Below are 21,460 nucleotides of genomic sequence, written 5' to 3'. Positions count from 1 at the left end.
AACTCAGGATTCAAATCCCACTTCCCTAACTGATGCTCTTTGTAAATGTGGGTAAGTCATTTTATCGCCTGTTGACTCTTTGATTTAGATTTATTGAAAACTAATAAAGGCGCAAAGTGGTTTTCACCATTATTTGGAAAGGCAGGCTAAACATGTATTTGTTTATCACTCTTTTCAAGGACCAAAGCCATTTACAGCATTAAAAAAATCCAAATTGTAAAGAAAAGAAATTGTTGGTTTTATTTCACATTTTCTTTTATTACACTTTATTGAATGGAATATGGGCCCAGCACTGTCCAGGTACCTTTAAATAAATACTTAAATAAAGTGGTCTATGGTTTACATCTAGTTACGTGAAGTTCTGGGTCCCACAACGCTGTGGGAATAACAGGATGCAAGAAACCACAAATGAATAAAGTTTGTGACAAAAAAAAAATGTTAAAGGATCAGTAGGTACATTTCATTATTTAATATTTTGGGAGTAGTTGAACACAAACACTTTTTATAAAATGGAAAGGCAGTCCGATTCCTTAATGAGTTCCAACATCTGTTTTACAAAAAGAAATGTTTCTCACGCAGAGTGGAGTGGCACAAAAAAAAAAAGCACAGCCTTCACCAAGGCCAAAGGTAACTGGCCTTCTGTCACATCCCATTACTTATTTCCTCACAATTCTTTCTATTGTACACAATTTATTATTCCATCGCCGTTAGGGTAAAACCAAGAATTGTGAACCACAAACATTCTTGAACAGGAAACGAGCAGCAAGGAAGGCTCTGTGAATGCAACACACACTCCAGCCTCTCCCCTGAAATACATGCAAGCGCTGCCACAAGTGGCTATCTTTGTGTTGTGACAAATCCTTTTTTGCTCTGCAAGCCTAGCACCACCCTTTTATGAAAATGTTCCAGCTGTTTCATGTTTGATTTAAGGTTGTGCCATGCCTTGAGTTTTGAATTAAAATTGATTGATTAAATGCAGTCACATCCTAAGACAGGGAGATGCTACTGACGAACCTGCATTTTCAAGCTCCTCCTGGCCTCAAGCAGACAAGACATGCAAGGGTATGAGGGCTAAAATCCCAGCGTGGCTGCCAGCCCTGTGCTCCCTTTGACCCAGGTAGGAACAGGAGATCCAGCAGGTAGCCGCTCTGATTAAACTCTTATGTTCTGTCCAGCAGGCCACCAGACTATACTCCTGCCACACAGGAGCACTAAACACTAAAATATACCAAAGACAGGAAGATAAGCACAATCTGACATCTCTTTTTGAAAAGGCAAAAAATAAAGCCTTTGCTCTGACAATCATGCCATCTCAAACTGTGGCCAGCCTCCCGCAGCATTAGGCTTTATTGATGCAGCCCTCTCGGATAAGGAAGTCGTAGATTTTTCTGGTTTTGTTCACATCGATCTTGATGAGTGCCCTGGCTTGTGCTAGTCTCAGGCTTCCCTCCTTGATGCACTCGTTCACCAAAGCTGCTTTATATTCTAAATAGGCTCCAGGGACCAGCCTCACCACCTGACAGAGCTGAGAAACAGAGCAAATAGAAAAACAATGAATCAATAATGTTGCCTAACGAACAGGCATTACTAAAATGGTGATGGAGTGGTAACGAGTCCCTCAGCACTTCGGCTTTCGGAAGAACCAGTAAGCCTGGTTTGTGCAATGCTGAGAAGCATGCTAAGGAGCAAGAGAAGAAACAGGTGGGAAGCAGGGCTTGAGCTTTTGAATTTTCATTAACTGTATATAACTACAGAAATTTTTATAAATTACTTATTGTTTCTCTCCTCAATCACTTCTTGTCTGATGTCTGGGTCCTCCCCTTTTCGGTACCTGCTATCCTTCCTATTCCCTTCTCAAGGCCATTTAACCAATAAGCCTCTGCTCTGCTGGCCGCTCCCTCCATCTTCATTGCTCTGCACCTTGATTCAGCTGCCAGATGAGATTTTATTACAATCAGTGCATAACTGTATGAACCAGTCCAGCTTTTGCTACAAACCGAACCTGCTGGGTCTTTAAACGGCAAAAGTACAGAAAGAGGTCCAATTCAGACTTTGCTTCTGTGGCCCCGAATTACCTCCTTTTCTTTCTCATTAAGTTTCTCTGTGCCCGGAAGGCCTGTGAGGTTCAGCGGGGGTGCATTCCGTCTACCTGTTGTAAAGAAGGGGGGTGGGGGGAGGGAAAGAAGACGAGCAACTGCTATGAAGCGTGCAAGTAAAGTTTCTTCAGCTACAACGGACAAGGCAGTGTAATGTTAACCAAGAACACAAGCACCAATATCCAGATGAGGAGGAGAATAAACAAGGCCACCTCTAGCCAACTGAGGTCAATGGCAAATAAAGAGCCTTTGGGCCCTTCTTCCCCCGAGGTTGACCTCCTATATAAACAGTCAACCTCTGGCAGTGGGGATTCCCCTAATCACGTGCCTATTGGGTAAAGGAAAATTGGTTCTCACCTGCTAATTTTCATTCCTGAAGTATCACGGATCAGTTGGACAAGTGGGTTTATTCATCCCTACCAGCAGATGGAGGCAGAGAACAAAACTGTGAGGCACTGCTACATAACCAAGAGTGCCACCTGCAGTCCCTCAGTATTGACCTGTACCCAAGCCAAGATGTCTACCTTAACAAACCCCAATAAACCTGGGGCGCACAGATACTTAAAGGTTGGAGCCCCCTGAAAAAAACAGGCCCTCTGAACCTGACAGAACACACATCTGAAACTATGTACACTTCTCATTACTCTGAATGTAGCACAGATCAGCTCAGCAACATCCAGAAGCAAGGAAGTCTTTCGAAAGATGGGGGAAGGGTCTCTGGCCTGATCTTTGGTACTTCAGGAATTAAAATTAGCAGGTAAAAACCAATTTTCCTCTCCTGTTCATACCCTGGATCAGTCCAGGCAAGTGGGATGTACTCAAGCCCCTCTATTCTGGGAGGGAACTCGAAAGGCCTGCACACAACACACTTTCCCCAAAAGACTCCTCCTCCATGCCCGTACATCCAAGCGGTAATGTTTGGTAAAAGTGTGAAGCGAAGACCATGTCACTGCATAACAAATTTCCTGCGTAGAAAGCAGTTGACACTCTGCCCACAAGGTTACTTGCACTCCAGCAGAATGTGCTCTCAACCCTGACTGGCTCTTATACGTGTAAGCCGAATCTATCGTCTCTTTTAACCATCGAGCAATAGTGCCCCCTTCAATGCCTTATTTCCATTCTTAGCGTCACTCCACAGGAAAAAAAGATGATCAGATCTCCGAAAGGCATTTGTCACTTTAATATAATTGCAAAAGAATTCTGCGCCCATCCAGCAAGTGAGGCTCCCTCGCCATAGGAGCATCCGCAGACAAATACAGCAAGGTCAGTAACTTGATCACCTGGTTAAGCCGAAAGGAGGAAACCATCTTAGACAAAAAAAAGAACCGTATGTAAAGAAACCCCTCTCTCTGAAAAATGCAGGAAAGGGTCTCTACATGACAAAACTTGCAGTTTGAAAATCCTTCTAGCTGAACAGATAGGCACTGAGAGAACAGCCTTCAAAGTTAAGTCCTTTAGAGAAGCCCTCCTAACTGGTTCAAAGGGAGGACCACACAGCACCTGAAGAACTAAGTTCAAATTGCATGCTGGACAATTCTTCCGAACAGGAGGACGCAAACGTTTTGTCCCTTTGAGGAAATGAACCATATCTGGATGAGACGCCCTGAATCCTACCTCGAAGGGAACCTAAGGTTGCCACCTGAACCCAAAGGGATTTATAAACCAATCTGTTAGTCAAACTGCTTTGCAAAAAGGCTAGAATCTGCGGAACGTCCAAATTCAAAGGCTGCACCTTATTCTGCAAACAGCAGGATTCAAAGTCTCTCCACACTCGGACCCAAGCCAAAGATGTGGAAGGCCGCCTTGCCTGAAGCAAAATCACAATCACAGGCTCCGAATGACCTTTCAGGCAGAGCCATCGCCTCACAAAGGCCAAGCCACTAGACAGAATTGATCCTCCCAGTCTGAAAAATATGGGTCCCTGCCACAATAGCCCTGACAGATGGGCCAAACGAACAGGAACATCCACCGCCAGAAGAAGGTGGTCCGCAAACCACGGCCGGCGTGGCCACTCGGAAGCCACCAGAATCCCCCTGCCTGAATGAAGCTTGATAAGCCGCAGCACTCGACCTACGAGACGCCACGGTGGAAACATGTACAGCAACAGATATGTCGGCCATGGGAGAACGAGAGTGTTGACGCCCTCCAATCTGACCTCCCTTCTGCAACTGAAAAACCGATCTGTCTTCGCATTTCCTGAAGTCGCCATGAGGTCCACCGCTGGTCTGCCCAGCCTGGCCTGAATCAAGGAAAAGGCCTCCACCAACTCCCACTCCCCCAGATCCAGACGCTGTCTGCTGAGGAAGTCCGCTGGCACGTTGTCCACTCCGGCTACATGGAAGCTGCTACACTTGCAGATGTTTCTCCACCCAAACAAAAAGTTCTTGCGTCACCTGCACTACTAGATGACTCTTTGTTCCGTCCTAAAGGTCAATATACGCCACTGTCGTCACATTGTCCGAAAACACTCGCACCAACTTGCCCTGAATGAGCAGGAGAAACGCCAGTAAGGCTTTGCACTTTGCCCTGGTTTCCAGTCGATTGATGGACCAGGTCGCCTCCTCTGTAGACCACTGCCCCAGGCCGATTTTCCTTGACACACCGCCCCCCCCAACCGGAGAGGCTGATACCAGGGGTCACCACCACCCAGTCGGGCACTTCCCGATCCATCTCTTTCTTGAGATTGTGCTGAGACGGCCACCACAAGAGACTGGAACTGGCATACTCTAGAATGGCAAGGGAAGCTGAAATTCCTCCGAAAGCGGATTCCAATGGGATAACAGCGCCCTCTGCAGTGGGCACATGTGAGCAAAAGCCCATGGAACTAACTCCAGTGCAGAAGCCATAGAATCCAGGACCTGTAAATAAACCCAGACCCTGGGAACCGATAAATGCATCAGCCGAAGGACCTGACTCTGCAACTTGAGTCTCCACTCCGTAGTCAGAAACACCTTCCTCATCTGGGTATTGAAGCGTGCAGATATTCCAACGAATGGTTCAACTTTTAAATGGCTCTTTGCCAAATTTGTCATCCAGCCCAATTAATCCAGCAGCTGCTAGACTCGCTAGATTGAGTGACAACACACCATTTACGACTTCGCTCATTCTAACCAATCAACCAGGTACGGAAGCACTGTCGCCACTACCACCATCACTTTTGTGAACGTGCGCAGTGCAGCTGCCAACCCAAAGGGAAGGGCTCGAAATTGGAAATACTCCCCCCAGGAGCCTGAACCTCAGGAACCGCTGGTGTTTGGCCCGAATGGGGATATGGAGATAAGCTTCCAACGACGCCAGAAACTCTCTTTTACGCACTGCTGCTAACACCATGCGCAACATCTCCATCCAAAGCTACAGCACCTGGAGGGCAGCATGGCCTTCTGCAGATCAGGAATGGGCCTAAAAGTCCCCTCTTTTTTAGGCACTGGAACAATGACGTGCAGAAGCTGTAGCCGTTGCAACATCCCCCGCACCGCTTCTCTCATGGTCCAGGAGACGCAGCATGAGATTACAAAGGTGTCCCTGAGCAGATGAGAAAATTCCAAGGCATAGCCATCTCATCTCCAGGACCCACTGGTGTGATGTGATCTTACTCCACTCCTCTTAAAAGAGGGACAGCCTTCCTCCAATAGCCTCTGGAGAAGAGCAAATCAGCCCATCTTCAATGACCAATCTTACTTCCACTTCCCCCGTGGGGTCTACCATCCCTCAGAAGCCTGTGCTGGGCTCGAAAAGACTGCTGCCTGCCCAAACTCTGCTTTTGCACTGCTGGCCCCAGGCTCCTGCTAGCACAAAACTGCCTCTCTTCTCACACTCGAGCTCGCAGAGAAAAAACTTCTTTGGGATTTTCTTGTCCTCAGGCAAAATATTACCCTTCAACTGCTGCTGCAAATCCTATCCAAATAGCAGCTTTCCCGTGAAGGGGAGGTTAGACAGCTGCACATCCGCCGACCAATTTCGTAGCCATAGGAGTCTCCTCGCAGCTACTGCTATCATCTGGTGGAAGTCTGGACCATGTCATACACAGCATCAACCAAAGAGGCCACTCTCGCCTCCAAGAGGGTTGCCTGCGCTGCCTCAGCCACAGTCCCTTACCGTTTGTGTGCCTTCTGCACTCAGCACACACACTGCATCAAACTTCCGCACACCGCGGTACGAAGACTCCAAGCTGAAACCTCAAACCGCCTTTGAGCAGGATCTCCAGATTCCAAGCCTGGACATCTTTTAGAGCTGTTGCTCTGGCTACCAGAATGCATGTTTTCTCCAGGACTTCAAGACCTACCCCGGCCAGGGGTATAGCTTTGCCAAGGCTCTTGCTACCTCCAGGCCTACCACAGGAGATTCTCCCTCCCGATCTACCAGCATCTTCACCGTCGTCGACAACGGAAAGGCCTTAGGGGGTCTCCTTAATTCCTCCAGGACCAGGTCACCCCTTCATTATCAGAGTCCTCCCAGATTTTTTCTGGCAAGGGATATAGCTTAGGCATAGCTCTGGCTACCATCAGGCCTGCTTCAGGACCCCCACTCCCACTAACTTCTTCACCTTCTTGGGTAAAGGAAAACCACCTTAGGAGGTCCCCGCAGTCCCTCTAGGTCCGGGTTCACCCCTTAATCCCCAAATCTTCCAACACTTGGGGAACCAGCGGACCTAACTCCTCCCTACAGAACAACTGAACTTCCCATGGGCATATATCCTCAGCAGTCGGGACCATCACTGAATAGGTTCCACTAAATCGCTGACCGGGATCTTGTCTAGCACCACCGCAGTCTGGAGGATCTGAAGCAGCCTCTTAGCTCCTGCCATGTGCTCTCAAACTGGCCTCTCATACTCCCCCCCCCCCAGGGCCTGCAGCACTGGCCCGGTCGACCTTGTGGTCCGACCAACCCCGGATGGGTCCACGGAGGTCCCAGCCCCTCTTGAGGTATCCTCCGCACACAACGTAGTTGTACAGAGTTGAACTCCTCTCACACCACAGCCACAGCAACTTTTCCAGTGCTAAGCAGGCATCGGCCTGAATTGCGGTTGGGCCTAACAGTAGCCCCTGCCACTGAACAAACACCGCTGGAGGTATGTCCCCTATGCTAAGTGAGTTCCTGGTCTGGCAGTCAGGAGGTTTTTGCCTTCACTCACCCAGCCCTACATCCTGGCAGCTCAGCCAATCAGCACCTGAGCAGCTCCCTTCTCAGTGTCTTTTTTTTTTTTTTAAAGGCACAGACACCGAATAAAGGAAACAACCAGCAAACAAGGAAAGCACAAAGGGCTACTTCCTTGCTTCTGGATGAGGACGGAGCAGACTCTGGAAGTGAGGACTCAGAGGGGGTGAGGGAACCAGGACCCCTGGCTTTTGCTTCCCCTGAACGATGCTGAGCCAGCTCAGGGGTCACCAACCCCCCCCCCGCTCGCCCTGCTCAACCCAAGGGATAGACCACAAAGGAACCTAACACCTCGGGAAGCCTTCCAGGAATCTTGTGTCTTCCTTTTTTTTTAAATCAAATTCCAGACTGCAGGTTTGCACATCTACCATCTGCTGGAGACAGAGAAATTCTGAGGGACTGCAGGTGGCACTCTCTGTTATGTAGCAGTACCTCAGTTTTTGTTCTCTGCCTTCATCTGCTGGTAGGGATGCATAAACCCACTTGTCTGGACTGTTCTGGGGTACAAACAGGAATCTGGGTTACTCTGAGATGATGCACTTAGGGAAGAGTAACCCAAATTATAGCTATACAATGCAAGGTTCCACTTTAGGAGTCACCACTCAGGAAAAGGATCTAGGTGTCATAGTTGATAATAAGTTGAAATCTTCTGCTCAGAGTGCAGCAGCAGCCAAGAAAGCAAATAGAATGCTAGGGATTATCAGGAAAGGAGAATAAAACAGAGAATATCATAATGCCTCTGTATCGCTCCACAGTATGACCTCATCTTGAGTAGTGTGTGCACTTCTGGTCACCACATCTCAAAAACGATATAGCAGAATTAGAAAGTTACAGAGAAGGGTGACCAAAGTGATAAAGGGGATGGAACAATTCCCCTATGAAGAAAGGCTAAAGAGGTTAGGACTCCAGCCCAGAAAAGAGACAGCTGAGGGGAGATATGATAGATATCTATAAAATAATGAGTGGAATGGAATGACAACGTTAATCAGTTGTTTACGCTTTCAAAAAGTACAAAGACCAGGGGCCACACAATGAAGTTACTGGGTAAATCATTTAAAACTAATGAGTAAAAAAAATATTTTTTCTTAACGCATAATTAAGCTTTGGAATTTGTCAGAGGAGGTGGTGAAAGATATTTGCATCACTGCGTTTAAAAATGGTTTGGACAAATTCCTGGAGGAAGGTGGAGTTACAGAAAATCCATTTCTTATCCCTGGGATAAGTAGCTTGCAATCTAATCCCTTGGGATCCTGCCAGTACTTCTCACCTGAATTGGCCACTGTTAGACACAGGATACTGGGCTTGATGGACCTTTGGTCGACCCAGTATGGCATGTTCTTATGTTCTTATGAAAATGGACCTAACTGGAGCTCAAAAACTGGTAACCAGGCAGCAAGAAAAATGCAGCAGTCTAATTAGCAAGCAGTCAAAGCACGTCACAAGGCAATCAGTAAACTCCCACATTTATTTACCATTTACTGGCTGCCTTTCAATGTACAGTATTTTATAACTACAGCCCTCATGAAATCAAATTGCGCATCCCCTGCACTAGATTTGAAAAATACTATGACGATGGAGAAAGCAGAGTTGCTTACCTGTAACAGGGATTCTCCTAGGACAGCAAAATGTTAGTCCTCACACGTGGGTGACATCAACAGATGAAGCCCGGCACGGAACTTTGATCTCAAATAATCTAGAGCTTTCAGCATGACCTACTGAGCATGTGCAGCTATAGTCATCACCTGCCCCCTAGGCAGAGTCCCTCAGTCCATGATAAAGCTAATACATGGAGAAACCAACTCCCAGGGGAGGCAGGAGGGTTTCGGGAAGACTAACATCCTGCTGACCTAGGAGAACACCTTTTATAGGTAAGCAACTCTGCCTTCTCCTAGGACAAGCAGGATGGTAGTCCTCACATATGGGTGAATCCCCTAGCTCCAGGCTGTCCGAGCAGGACAAGGCGGGAAACCGCACAGTACTGGAGCCATACCTCCCTCATTTGCCTAAGAGGCAGCTGACCCACCAGGGGTGCAGGCTGGAGAAGAGTTGGGTTCTACAAAGAAAGCCATAGAAAAGACTGAGATAAATCCCTCATGTATAGCAGGGATGCCTGAGGCAGGAGTGATGCGAGTGTAAGCAGAAGTAAACTTCGCATCACGGAAAACAGTGCAAGCATAGTTCCTGATAAGTAAACCCCAACAAAAACAGTGGATCTAGATCCTCCTAGATACAGGAAGGACCCAGAGACGTAAACAAGAGAGGCTCTTGGATGAAAACCACACAGTTTCCTTCAGTATGAAAACAACCGAAAAACAAACTAGGGCCGGAGAGCCCTCCAGAAAGAAACTGTCGTCCACTGAAACGTAAAAGATAAAATGTATCTGGAGAGAGTGCCCAGATTTGGCTGGTAGATTGGGCAGAAAAAACCCAAGCAACACTCGGAAAAACAAGCAGCAAACCACGGCAGAGCCTGGGACAGACACTGCATGCCGAAGAATCAGACCTAGCTGACTGCGCAAGGGTTTCAGGGGATGAGAGACAATCCCCAAAACAGACCTGCAGCCCAAAACTCCTGAGCAGGGAGATGAGATAGGTGCTCTTGAGTGAGTATCAGGCCTATCAGAATAGGTTCATCTAGCCTGTGACATGATCGCAAGGGGAGAGGAAGGCACTTTGGGCAACCTAGAGAATGAGCCTTAGCTTTACCTCCCCTCCCCAGACAATCCAATCGGAAGTCGGAAGGAGCAAAGAACACAAGAAGGCAGACCGGTAGACTTCTGGGGCAAGAAGAAGATGCTCGGTTGTCTATCAACTTCAAGCGAACAACTCACTGCTGAAATCAGCAGGAGTAACCCGCTGAGATGGAGCCCTCAGTCTTCTTGAAACAGCGGAAACCGAGAGAGATTGCCCCAGGAGAGAAATCCTGAAGGCTCCACTAGGAAATGGGAAGCCAGGGAGTCGCATGCACAAACCCCTGTAGAACATGATTTTATTACCAGCCCAGAAATCCAAAGGACATCAGGGCAGGCCCAGGGCAATCTCGGGACAGAGTGCCAAGCAGCAGGCGGAGGTATCACTAACCCAGCCATGAGTAGATAGACTTCCCCTCCTAAGGGAGCCCGTGACCCAGCAATGGACAACATTGCATGACCCAGGACTCCTCTGTCCACAGACAGGGTGATCCTGAAAAAGGGGGAAGAATAACTTGCACGCTACCGCGAGCAGAAAGCAGTGCCTGTGTTGCGAGGTACTCAGCCCCCAACTTCCTCAGCCATGGACATGGCAAAAGGGTGAAAGGCACGATCGCCTGGCTGATGGACTGAAACTCTCCTCAGAGGAGGGTCCCGCAGGCAAGAATGACTGACGATAGCGATCCTTAAGGATTTTTGCCCACAGAGTCCAGCAGATACCAAAGTGACTCCCGAACAGGGGAAACCTGGAGGGTCACCAGGAAGCAACACTGGACAGGCTCCCTCGTGGACAGACCTGCTGCGTCTTAGAGCACCCAAGGGAGTGTGCTATTTTCGAATATTCTTGGGGCTGGCACCAGTCAGAGTGGTGCCATCGTTTGTTTGGGAACTGAAAATGAGGGACATCCCTCAAAGGGGTGCACAGTTGGGCGTCCAGAGCGGAACCTGAAATGGGTTCCAGGGCAACCCAATCGAATCTCCCCTTCCAGAGGAGAGAGGGAAGCACCGGGATCGGGGACTTCCAATCCTGAAAGACCTAGCAACTCCCCGAAGGAGAGTTGAGGCACAATCACTGGTCGCTGAGGTGTCGAAGTGACCAACCCACCACAGGCAGCCAGCCTCAGATAGGGGAGGTCGCTACTGCAATCCCTGGAAGGGCCCCAGCTGAAGACGGTTCAAAGACCACCGCTGATGCTCCCCAGCCCTGGCCTCCAAGGAGACGCACTGATTCAGGGGATCGGGGCCCTGGATCAGAGAAAAAAAACAAAAAAAAACTTTTCAGGGCCAGAGCCCCAGGGACTGTTCCACAAGAAGGGGAGTTGGACATGTAACAGGTCGAAAGACACATTCCTCTGCTGAGAAAGGACTCCCGAGCCACTATCTCGATGTCCACTTTTCTCAAGATCCAACCAGGAATGCAGTCTTAGGTCAGTCCTCCGGCTGTGGAACACCACCCTGTTCTGACCACCCCGAGGGAACCAACTCCCACACACACACACACACACACACACACACACATACACCCAGGTGACAGAGGGCAACTGGGAGCCCTCTGCTGCGAAAGCACACTGGGCGGAACTCATGCAGTGGTAATCCATCCACGAATGGTGGCACCCCTATGATCCTAAGCACAGTGCTTGTGGAAGAAATCCCACGCCCCAGCGAGGACCAAGAACCACGTGCCAGTCGGTGGCTATACACCGCAGGGTGTGTAATGATGCCTCCCCCGCCAGTGTTCCTCAGCACTATGCGGTGCAGACTGACGCAGAGGCTGAGACCATGATGAAAGATGGCAGAACCCTAGTATGGTTGACGACTGCACAGACATGAAGAATGCCACCTGCCAGTGTCCGAGGCATTTGGAACAGATGCCTTATCTTTCCCAACCTCGCAAGCTGCGCGTCAACATCACAGTAACTTCAGCGGAGTGGACAGTGTGATGACCGCATCCCCAACACCACTGGTGCTCTGGGTAAGGCATGGTGGAGGATGGCAGTCTATGGCATTGCCCTCTCCAGTACCTGATAACACTTTGAGAGGCGGGCACTTTAACTTACATCGGAACCGGCTCACCTGCAAGTCCTATGGTGAACAACAGCAGCAAAGTCCCTGGTGATCGAAGATGTCCAAAGTACTCATAAGAACATAAGAAAATGCCATACTGGGTCAGACCAAGGGTCCATCAAGCCCAGCATCCTGTTTCCATCAGTGGCCAATCCAGGTCATAAGAACCTGGCAAGTACCCAAAAAGTAAGTCTATTCCATGTTACCATTGGTAATGGCAGTGGCTATTCTCTAAGTGAACTTAATAGCAGGTAATGGACTTCTCCTCCAAGAACTTATCCAATCCTTTTTTAAACACAGCTATACTATCTGCACTGACCACATCCCCTGGTAACAAATTCCAGAGTTTAATTGTGCGTTGAGTAAAAAAGAACTTTCTCTGATTAGATTTAAATGTGCCACATGCTAACTTCATGGAGTGCCCCCTAGTCTTTCTACTATCCGAAAGAGTAAATAACCGATTCACATCTACCCGTTCTAGACCTCTCATGATTTTAAACACCTCTATCATATCCCCCCTCAGTCGTCTCTTCTCCAAGCTGAAAAGTCCTAACCTCTTTAGTCTTTCCTCGTAGGGAAGCTGTTCCATTCCCCTTACTCCATAGACATGTCCTGCGATCTCCAACTGCAGCCACTGATACCCAGAGCAGTGACTATGCCCGTAGAGCCCACGGCGCTTTCAAGCTCACAGATGAAAAAGCACCACTGGGCACCCAATGACTCTGCACCTAGGGCCTTGACTGCGCTAAACTGAAATATAATCAGTTCGATGATAAACAGCGCCATCCCCAGCACCACAGGTGCCCATGGACGTCGACCGTCCAGGAGCCCCAAGGGGGACTCAGCCCGAAGGTATGGACCAAGGAAACCATGTGCATCTGCAGGGAGTGGCCCTGCAGCCCACCCACAGACCACTGATGCCAAAAAGAACCGATGACCACCAGTACCAACGGCAATTCCCCTCAGCTCACTTATCTGTCCAGGGGTGTCGATGCTGCAAGCTCAATGGCCTCGCAAGCATTACGACTGACGAGAGCCTCGCTAGCGCCCATTAACATTGATGGTGGGTGCACCCTGGCGGGGCCTCCAATGCTGGGATAGTCAGCTGAAGGGAGAGTTCTGAGCTTCTCAGTGCTCCGTAGTGGACACCACACCCAGGAGCCTTGAGGGCACTGGATCACTATGTACAGATGCTCCAGCGCACCTTGAGTAGATGGCTACCCCTGCACTCAATCCGTAAGTAGCTAACCCTTGCCACCCGAGGGCTGCAGGGTCTCGTAGGGGCTTCAGAGAGCCCTGGCAGTCGATGGCCTCAGGGGCAACAAGGGCGCTCAATGGTGAACCTGGTGCCTGGTCGGTGGAGCTCGAAGCATCGGTGGTCCAAAGGCCTCTACTGTGGCCCACACCTTCATGGTGTCAATGGTACTGGGGCAGCACCACATCGTGATGGCACTGAAGTCATGCTGGCACCGAGGCCGTGTACCTCAACAACCTAGTGGGGGATCACAGCATCAAGGGTATGCGCCTCGACAGCTGCCGCAGCATCGATGCTACACACCTTGACCTCAACAGCCCAAAGGGTGGCTATTGCACGCATCTTGATGGATCAAGGGCATTGATGGCATTGAGGGCCCCGCGAATATCTAGAGCACCCATGGGCACTGAGGGCACAGCGGCATTAATGGTACCGTGATTACCACAGCACTAAGTGCAGCAAGGGCACAGAGGCATCGAGTGCACCGTGGCAAGTACACTGAGGCATCGAGTGCACCAAAGGCACCATGGCATCGAGAGAACCATGGGCGCTGTGGCACAGAGGGAACCACAGCACCGATGGGATCGCGGTATCGATGGCAGTGTGGCCTCGGGGCATCAGCGGCATTGAGGGCGTCGACATGAGCTGTACTCCACCCCCTCGATGCCCAAGCTGGTGCAGCGAGACTCCAGTTCCATCAATGCAGACGGCACAGGAGGCCATCATGGGCAGTCACACACTTTGATGGCATCAAGGGTGACCATGGTATCTAAAGATGGGCCCGGTCCCTGACATGGTCCCGACATCAATGCATCGGACAAACAGTGCGTTGGTCACAGCTGTGCACGTGTCCCAGTTCATGGGCATGGCAACGAGGTCTGCCAGCAAGCTGCTAGTCCAGGCTCCGCCCACCCTCTCTCACAGGGAGACTGCATTGCCAAGGCTGGCAAGCAGGAGGGGCGGCAACGTCATCCAGGGCTCCCGCTCATGGAGACCAATTCCTTGAGATGTGGGGAGAATGCGCTCTCCCCACCACAGGAACGGCATATTCTTTGAATCCTTCCACTGTCTGAATCCTTCGATGCCAATAGATCAATGAACCGCCATGGAACTCCAGCCCGGGTAGAACTCAGGCGAATCCCCAGGCTCAGTGGCCTACACGGATCACCAACGGACTGCATAAGTCAGTCCTGTTAGCACCGTGGAAAAGAGAAAAAACAGACAGAGCAAGGAGAGGACACAGATATAAAAGCTGCAGGACCGTTTTTTTTTAAAGTAATAGACTCTGCCAAGCTGTACAGGGGAAAGCCCACCATGCGACCGGCAGACAGTTGGAAAGAATAAAACTACCTTAAAGAAAACAGCCGCAGCTCTAGAAAAAATCCCTTACAAAAACTGAGAAGAGAGCAAAACTGAATACCATGAGCACACAGCTTCCACAACCACATGGCTCCGTGGAAAAAAAAAAAAAAAGAGACTGATGGATTCTGCCTAGGAGGCAGGGTGATGACTACAACTGCACATGCTCAGTAGGGCTTGTTCAAGAGTTCTAGAATCTTTGAGATCAAAGTTCCATGCCGGGCTCCATCCAATGATGTCACCTATGTGTGAGGACTAACATCCTGCTTGTCCTAGGAGAAACTTTCCTCCATGCAGAATCCCAGGGTGCTTTAAAAGCAGAACGTTTTCCCACTCCCTACCCATGGCAGTTTCCAAGGAGGAAGAAAAAGGCCAGGATCATTCAGTTCGTTGCTGGGTAAGCTGTATCTGCCATATATTTGGACACTGCAGAATAAGGCATGGTGAGTCACAGTGCCATCCCTCCTGTGCAAAACCCTCCAAGAGAGACTGAGGTCTGAAAACAAGGAGGTTGATATTCAAAGGGATTGTCTGGCTAACCGTAGGAGTTAGCCGGACAAATGCCGAGATTTGAATATTTACCCCCATTTCTTGGCTAACATTTTGGCTAGCTATACAAAATGTACCTGGGTATAGAAAGGTGGTGCTGGAAGCATTGCCAAGTCGCGTTTTCACTTTGTCTGGGCAGTGCTGATATTCCCCAAACAAAAAGTTGTTAGAGTTAAGTCTGGTTGGACAAATACATGTCCTGTAGTTACCCAGGGTATACTCAGTGGAACACTAATCCAGTAAGTTCTGCTGAATATAGGAAATTTGGTTCTTACCTGCTAATTTTCGTTCCTGGAATACCACAGATAGGAAAATTGGATCTTACCTGCTAAGTTTCATTCCTGTAGTACCATGGATCAGTCCAGACTCCTGGGTTTTGCCTCCCCTCCACCACATGATTACAGAGAAGTTTTAATGGACTCTGTCCTATACCCCCGAGGTGCCACCTAAAGTCTGTCAGTATTACACTGTACCCAAGCAGAAAGATTAAACCTTAACTTCCACTATAAAACAACCTCCCCCGAAGAGCAGTGGGAATGAAAACTTATAAGTCAACGAACTAAATTATGCCCATACTCTTTTCCCGTAAAGGGGGGGGGGGGGGGGGGCATATGACCTGCAAACATTCAGTAACTAGCAGAGAAAAAATTGAGTAACTACCGGCCGAGCGGACTCTCAGTTTCCCCATGGGTGGGGCTCTGGACTGATCCGTGGTACTACAGGAATGAAAATTATCAGGTAAGTACCAATTTTCCTTTCCCTGTATGTACCCAGATCAGTCCAGACTCCTGGGTTCTACCAAAGCTTCCCTAACCAGGGTGGGACTGAGAAAGTCCCGCTCAGAGTACACTGGCCCCGAAGGAACCGGGATCTAGGGCCCGGACGTCTAGACGATAAGGCTTGGCAAAGGTGTGCGTAGACTTCCAGGTAGCTGCCCTACAAATTTCCTGTGGCAACACCCGTTGACATTCCGCCCACGAGGCCGCTTGCGATCGAGTAGAATGCGCTCTAAGAATACCTGGAATCGGACGGCCCTGCACCAGGTATGCCGAAACAATGGCTTCCTTTAGCCAGCGAGCGATAGTGGCCCTCGAAGCTTTATGACCCCTCCTGGGTCCACTCCACAGAACGAACAGATGGTCTGAGAGACGGAAACTGTTAGTGACCTCCAAGTAACGCAATAACACCCTCTTTACATCCAACTTCCTTAAATCCTTAGATTCTGGAGTAGAAGAATCCAGGCCTGCGAAGGAAGGGAGCTCCACAGACTGATTCAAATAAAAGGACCCCACTTTCGGGAGAAAGGAGAGAACCGTTCTTAAGGAAACTCCTGCTTCAGAAATACGTAAGAAGGGCTCTCTGCACGATAAGGCCTGCAGTTCCGAAACACACCTCGCAGAGGAGACAACCACAAGGAAAACAACCTTCAATGTCAAATCCTTTAGAGTAGCTCATTTCAACGGCTCAAAAGGTGCATTACAAAGGGTGCGGAGTACTAAATTCTGCTTCCATGAAGGACAAGGGTTCCGAACTGGGGGATGCAGATGCTTAGCCCCACGCAGGAACCTAATGTCATCTGGATGGGATGCCAGATTAACCCCTTGCACTTTTCCCCGCTTGGATTTTGCAGCCCCTGTTCCCAGTGTGGACTTGGAACGCTTACAAGAGAAGACAGCGCCCTTGTCCCCCTCCAAGGGCGATGGGGCTGACCGAGAGACCTTGCTCCCCTGCTTCTTAGCCACTTTCTGGGCCTTAAAGGCCTTGTGGAGCCGTAAAATAAATTCGGAGGAGAATGACGAAGAAGAGCTGTCTGAGGCACCGCCAGGGTCCTCCTCTGATGAGTGCTCACAATCCGCCTGCAAATTGCCCCCCCCCCCTCCCCCAGAGGTCGCAGGCTGCGGGGAAAGCAGTGGAGGAGAATTTCCTCTTCTCAAAGCTGCCTGCTTCTGCTCCCTGAAGGTCTTTAACAGGGCCTCCATTCCCACGCTAAGCAGGAACGGGTCGAGGACTGCCGGTGACTGACGAGCCTCTCAGGCTCTCTGCGACCTCGGGAATCGCCATCGTGGGACGAATCGGCCACCGCCCTCCCCGACGTGCCCTCCCCCTGGGGAGACAGTCTGAACAGAGACCGGCTCTAGAGAGCCATGTGCGCACGCTGCCACAGGCTGTGCAGGCCGCACCATGCGGCATAATGAAACGGCCAAAAATAACCCCGAAACAGAGAAGGCTGAAGAAATACTTGCAGGGGGAAGGGAAACGAAGAGGACGCTGAGCTGGGAGAACTAGTAAAAGAAAAAATTACCTCAGACACCCTGTCAGCTCAGTTGGTCCTTTTTTTTTTTTTTTTTTTTAATTTAAAGCGTTGCCTCCCCCCTGAGGGTGAGTGATCCGGGCTCCCCAGTATCACCCTCAGTTGTCAGCCAGGGCAGGTTACTGGGTCTTCAACCCTCTGCTCCTCCGCTACCAGGGGGATGGTCCCACCAGGATCTGACAACCCCCCGGGAGGCTTAAAAGACCAACCTCTTCTTTTTTTCTTTAAATCAATACTTTACAAAGAAATAAGTATTGTACAAAAACAGAATTACACCGCCTAACCAACAAAACCAATCTTAACTAAGCCAGACTCAAGGGATTTGCACCTCCACCATCTGCTGGAGACAGAGAAATACTGACAGACTCTAGGTGGCACCTCAGGGGTATAGGACGGAGTCCGTTAAAACTTCTCTGTCTCCATCTGCTGGAGGGGAGGCAAAACCCAGGAGTCTGGACTGATTCGGGGGCATACAGGGAACAGGCCAGACAAGTGGATTTTGCATCCCTACCAGCAGATTTTGCAAAATCAGCATCTCAAAAATTCTTTTGGAGAAAATACAATTCATTTTGTTTATATGATGTGCACTGTACACTGCAGACCATGAGAATCAAGCTTAATAAAGAAAAGACAACTCCCCCCCCCCCCCCGAAATAGCTTAAGGCATAAAGCACATCCAGCTTGGGCTGCAGGCTAGAAACCATTGGCAAAGAATCTCCTCTACTTGCAGCACCAAACCATTAACAAGATTTGTTTGAAACATAGGCAAAGGTCTGGTGAAAGAGGTCTGTGGTCATAAATCAAAACTGGCTGATCCACCTGCCACAGCGGGCACTGAGGCTCAGCTAACTCACAAGAAAACACTGGAAATTACCTGAATTCGAAGTGATTGGTATTGCTGGATTGAGGCCAGAATCACTGTGAAGAAAAAAAAAAAGCACAAATTAGTATTAAGTTATAAAGTTTGGTTAGTAATTTCACCATGCACTGATTTCTCTGTTTTTAAATATCAAACCTTTATATTATTTTTATTTAGTTATATTTAATTCCATGCACTACCCATCAAGACCGGGGCAAATTACTATCTTATATGTATCCACCAGCAAGTCATGAAGAAATCAACAGTTACAAACACTGCAAGAAAACCATATAAAAAAACCATCAGAACACTCCCTACCCCCAGTAAAACAAGGTATAGTCCTCTATCCAGGCCCAGTTCAACCTTCAGGAAAATGGAGAACTTATTTACCTGATAATTTTGTTTTCCTTAGTGTAGACAGATGGACTCAGGGCCAGTGGGTTTATGCTCCCCTGCCAGCAGATGGAGACAGAGCGAGACAGAGCAAGCTGCTATCACAGTATATATAACCCTGCAGTGACCCCAGCCTGCCAGTATTCTCTTAAAAGCAACTGTGGACAGACTCGCAAAAGACTTGATCAAAAACATGATTAAAAACAGGTAACCAGAACTGTACTCAACCAACCATAATCTCTGAACTCACATAAGATTCTAGGTATCCTAAGCTAGGGACTGGATGAACACTTATCAGTAATCCCTTGGACCCCACAGGAAGACTACTGACACTCATGTAGCAGCCGAGGGTGGGAAGCTGAGTCCATCTGTCTACACTAGGGAAAACAAAATTATCAGGTAAGTAATTTCTCCATTACCTAGCATATAGACAGATGGACTCAGAACCAGTGGGATGTATCAACTCGCCAACAGGGTGGGGAGGCTGCCCGTGGTCCAGTCAACATCGGACATGCAAAGGCTGAACCTTTCTGGGCTTGCACATCCAGACAATAAAACCTGAAAAAAGTGTGTAAGGAGGACTATATCTCAGCTCAGCAGATATCAACGGGAAACAACAGACTAACCTCCGCCCATGACACTGCCTGAGCCATAGTGGAATGAGCCCTAACCTGAGTAGGCAATGGCTTTCCAGCATCCACATACGTGGCCGTAACCACCTCCTTAATCCAATGAGCTATGATAGCCTGTGAAGTCGGAGTACTCTGCTTACCCACCATGGAGAACAAACAGGCGATCCAGCTTTCGAAAAAACTCAGAGACCTCTAGATACCGCACAACAAAGGAAAATTGGTTCTCACTACAGGAACGAAAATTAGCAGGTACCACAGATCAGTCCAGATTCCTGGGTTTTGCCTCCTCTCCAGCAGATGGAGACAAAGAAGTTAATGACAGACACTGCCCTATACCTCGAGGTGCCACCTACAGTCTGTCAGTATTATACTGTATTCAAGTGTAAAGAATAAACCTTAATAAAAGCTATTAACAATTTTGCCCCTTAATGAGCAGAGGGAAGAGAAACCTGTAACGCATGCAACAAATCCTGCTCATACTTGCACCCTAAAAGGGGAGCAAACACCTGTGTGAACATTTCAAACAAATCTGCAGAGCAATCAATAATCACCGACCGAGCGGACTCTCCGTTTCCCCAACTCTGAAATGGGTGGGACTCTGGACTGATCTGTGGTACTTCAGGAATGAAAATTAGCAGGTAAGAACCAGTTTTCCCTTCCCTGTACATACTCGGATCGGTCCAGACTCCTAGGAGGTACCAAAGCTTCCCCAAGTGGAGTGGGATCTCGAGAGTTCCATTCGGAGTACACCTTCTCCAGTACACCCAGAATCTGGGGCCTAGACATCCAACCTATAAAGCCTAGCAAAGGTGTGCAAAGACTTCTAAGTAGCTGCTCTACAAATCTCCTGTGGCGAAACTTGCTGACACTCTGCCCACGAAGCTGCTTGTGATTGGGTAGAATGAGCTCGAAGACCGACAGGAACCGGACGACCCTGAACAATGTACGCAGAGGCAATAGCCTCCTTCAACCAGTGTGTGATAGTGGCCCTAGCAGCCTTGTGTCCTCTCCTGGGGCCACTCCACAGCATGAAAAGATGGTCCAACAGCGGAAGCTGTTCATAACTCCAAGTAATGCAACAGAACTCGCCAGACGTCCAACCTTCACAAATCTTTAGACAGAGGATTAGAAGGGTCCAAGTCTAGAAAGGAAGAGAGAGTTCCACAGACTGATTCAAATGAAAGGAGGATACCACCTTTGGAAGAAAGGAGGGGACTGTCCTCAAAGAGACTCCTGTATCTGTAATCCTTAAGAAGGGCTCCCTACAAGACAGGGCCTGAAGTTCCTACACCCACCGAGCTGAAGAAATAGCCACGAGGAAAACAACCTTCAAGGTACATAAGAACATAAGAAATTGCCATGCTGGGTCAGACCAAGGGTCCATCAAGCCCAGCATCCTGTTTCCAACAGAGGCCAAAACCAGGCCACAAGAACCTGGCAATTACCCAAACACGAAGAAGAACCCATGCTACTGATGCAATTAATAGCAGTGGCTATTCCCTAAGTAAAATTGATTAATAGCCATTAATGGACTTCTCCTCCAAGAATTTATCCAAATCTTTTTTGAACCCAGCTACACTAACTGCACTAACCACATCCTCTGGCAACAAATTCCAGAGCTTTATTGTGCATTGAGTGAAAAAGAATTTTCTCCGATTAGGCTTAAATGTGCTACTTGCTAACTTCATGGAATGCCCCCTAGTCCTTCTTTTATTCGAAAGTGTAAATAACCGAGTCACATCTACTCGTTCAAGACCTCTCATGATCTTAAAGACCTCTATAATATCCCCCTCAGCCGTCTCTTCTCCAAGCTGAACAGCCCTAACTTCTTCAGCCTTTCCTCAAAGGGGAGCTGTTCCATCCCCTTTATCATTTTGGTTGCCCTTCTCTGTACCTTCTCCATCGCAACTATATCTTTTTTGAGATGCGGCGACCAGAATTGTAGACAGTATTCAAGGTGCGGTTTCACCATGGAGCGATACAGAGGCATTATGACATTTTCCGTTCTATTAACCATTCCCTTCCTAATAATTCCCAACATTCTATTTGCTTTTTTGACTGCTGCAGCACACTGAGCCGACGATTTTAAAGTATTATC

General features: G+C 48.7%; 1 protein-coding gene across 1 annotated transcript in view; it reads right to left on the bottom strand.

Annotated features, from left to right (window-relative positions):
- Positions 1 to 217: 217 nt before the first annotated feature.
- Positions 218 to 21,460, bottom strand: part of LOC115097594 (transcriptional adapter 2-alpha-like) — a 69,960-nt gene continuing 48,717 nt past the window's right edge. The window contains exons 6-8 of the mRNA XM_029613533.1: positions 18,353 to 18,396; positions 2,076 to 2,149; positions 218 to 1,525 (exon numbers count right to left, since the gene is read on the bottom strand). Coding sequence (XP_029469393.1) covers positions 1,340 to 1,525; positions 2,076 to 2,149; positions 18,353 to 18,396 — 304 coding nt within the window. The 3' untranslated portion in view covers positions 218 to 1,339. The remainder of the gene's footprint in view (positions 1,526 to 2,075; positions 2,150 to 18,352; positions 18,397 to 21,460) is intronic.

Source organism: Rhinatrema bivittatum, chromosome 8 (assembly GCF_901001135.1).
Source record: "Rhinatrema bivittatum chromosome 8, aRhiBiv1.1, whole genome shotgun sequence".
NCBI lineage: Eukaryota > Metazoa > Chordata > Amphibia > Gymnophiona > Rhinatrematidae > Rhinatrema > Rhinatrema bivittatum.
Note: the sequence above shows the minus strand (reverse complement) of the source record. Positions and strands in the feature narration are given on the sequence as shown.